Source organism: Pteropus vampyrus, unplaced genomic scaffold, assembly GCF_000151845.1.
Source record: "Pteropus vampyrus isolate Shadow unplaced genomic scaffold, Pvam_2.0 Scaffold256, whole genome shotgun sequence".
NCBI classification, from domain to species: domain Eukaryota; kingdom Metazoa; phylum Chordata; class Mammalia; order Chiroptera; family Pteropodidae; genus Pteropus; species Pteropus vampyrus.
The window spans coordinates 1,142,126-1,143,670 of record NW_011889037.1 but is presented as its reverse complement, the minus strand read 5'-3'; the positions used below and the strand labels follow the sequence as shown (position 1 = coordinate 1,143,670).

General features: G+C 68.7%; 1 protein-coding gene across 1 annotated transcript; it reads right to left on the bottom strand.

Moving 5' to 3' along the window:
• Positions 1-18: 18 nt before the first annotated feature.
• Positions 19-1,463, bottom strand: ARC (activity regulated cytoskeleton associated protein). Its single transcript, XM_011374931.2, has one exon. It carries the CDS (start codon positions 1,365-1,367, stop codon positions 171-173), a length of 1,197 nt encoding a protein of 398 aa, XP_011373233.1. The 5' UTR covers positions 1,368-1,463; the 3' UTR covers positions 19-170.
• Positions 1,464-1,545: the final 82 nt, after the last annotated feature.

Genomic DNA, 1,545 nt, shown 5'->3' with positions numbered 1-1,545 from the left:
CTGCCCGTGACTGGACGACGCGTGTCTGTGTGAATCGGGCTGGGAGGCTGAGGGGTTCCAACTGGACGAGAACGAGGCCGCCCACTGCACGACTCAGTCCAGCTCCAAAGTCCCAATGGGCAAAGGCCACAGGTGGGCTGTGGCGGGGAGGCGGGCGCCCGGGCTGCCCTCTATTCGGGCTGGGTCCGGTCGCTGGCCACGGACTCGTTGGTGAGGGCCGGCGTCAGGGCCTCGGCCTCGGCCTCGTCCTCGGCGGCGCGGAGGGGGCTGGCTGGCTCGGGCCCCTGCTCCAGGTCGTCCTGCACCTCCATGCCCCTCTGGATGAGCTGCTCCAGCGTCTTGGGCAGCGGGTGACGCAGGAAGCGCTTGAGCTTGGGCTGCAGGGTGCCCACCACGTACTGGATGACCTCCTCCTCCTCGGCGTCCACGTGCAGCGTCTGGTACAGGTCCCGCTTGCGCCACAGGAACTGGTCCAGCGGCTCGCCCTGCTTCTGCGGCAGGTCCAGCTCGCGCTGGATGGCCTCGCGGGACAGCGTGCCCTCGCTGTACTGCAGGAACGCCTTCTTGAACTCCACCCAGTTCCTCACCGAGCCTTGCTTGAACTCCCACCACTTCTTGGCCGGCCCGTTCATGTGGTTCTGGATCTGCGACAGCCAGTACTCCTCGGAGCCACCCACCTGCCGCAGGTACTCCTCCAGGTGGCTGAGGAACTCTCGCGGGTCCTCGAAGATCTGCGTGTCCACGCCAGGGCTCGGCTGCCCGTCCTCGCCCGGCACCCAGGGCGTGTACTGCTGGGCCTCCTCAGGCTCCTGCCCGGGCAGCTCGCCAGCGGCAGGCGGCGGGGTAATGGCGTAGGGGCTGACGGTGTAGTCGTAGCCATCGGCCTCGTGGCTGTAGCCCTCAGGACCCCCGACTCCCACGGAGACGGTGTGGCGGGCCGGCTCACTGCCCACCGGGTACTTGCCGCCCATGGACTCCAGGCGGTCAGCCCACCTCTCCAGGCGGTAGAAGACCTCCCTCCACACGTGCATCTCGCGCTTGACCCAGCGCTCCAGGTTGGCGATGGTCTCCTGGCAGCGGCTCAGGCAGGCCTTGATGGACTTCCTCCAGCGCTGCGAGTCGCTGGTGGGCACGTAGCCGTCCAGGTTGCTCTCCAGCTTGCCCACTGACCTGTGCAGCCCCTTCAGCTCCCGCTCCACCTGCTTGGACACCTCAGTCAGCAGGTGCCGGTGGGTCCTCCTCACGTGCTCCAGCATCTCAGCCCTGCACTTACCGATCTGCAGGATCACGTTGGGCTTGGCCGCCGGCCCGCCCCGGGGCCCAGGGTAGGTGTGGAGGCCGCCGCTCGTCATGTGGTCCAGCTCCATCTGTGCGCAGGTGGCCGCGGTGCTTGGACAGGCAGGAGGCGCGAACTGCAGAGTTCTCTTGGGGCCGGCAAGGGCTGCGGGGTCCGTGCGGCAGTGCGTCCGGCGGCGGCGGCGGCGGCGGCAGTGGCGGTGGCAGCTTCGGAGCCGGAGTGGGAACAGCGGCGCCAAGCTCTGCAAC

Coding starts and splice junctions, on each gene's coding strand:
- ARC (XM_011374931.2), bottom strand. CDS start 1,367: ATGGAGCTGGACCACATGACGAGCGGCGGCCTCCACACCTACCCTGGG.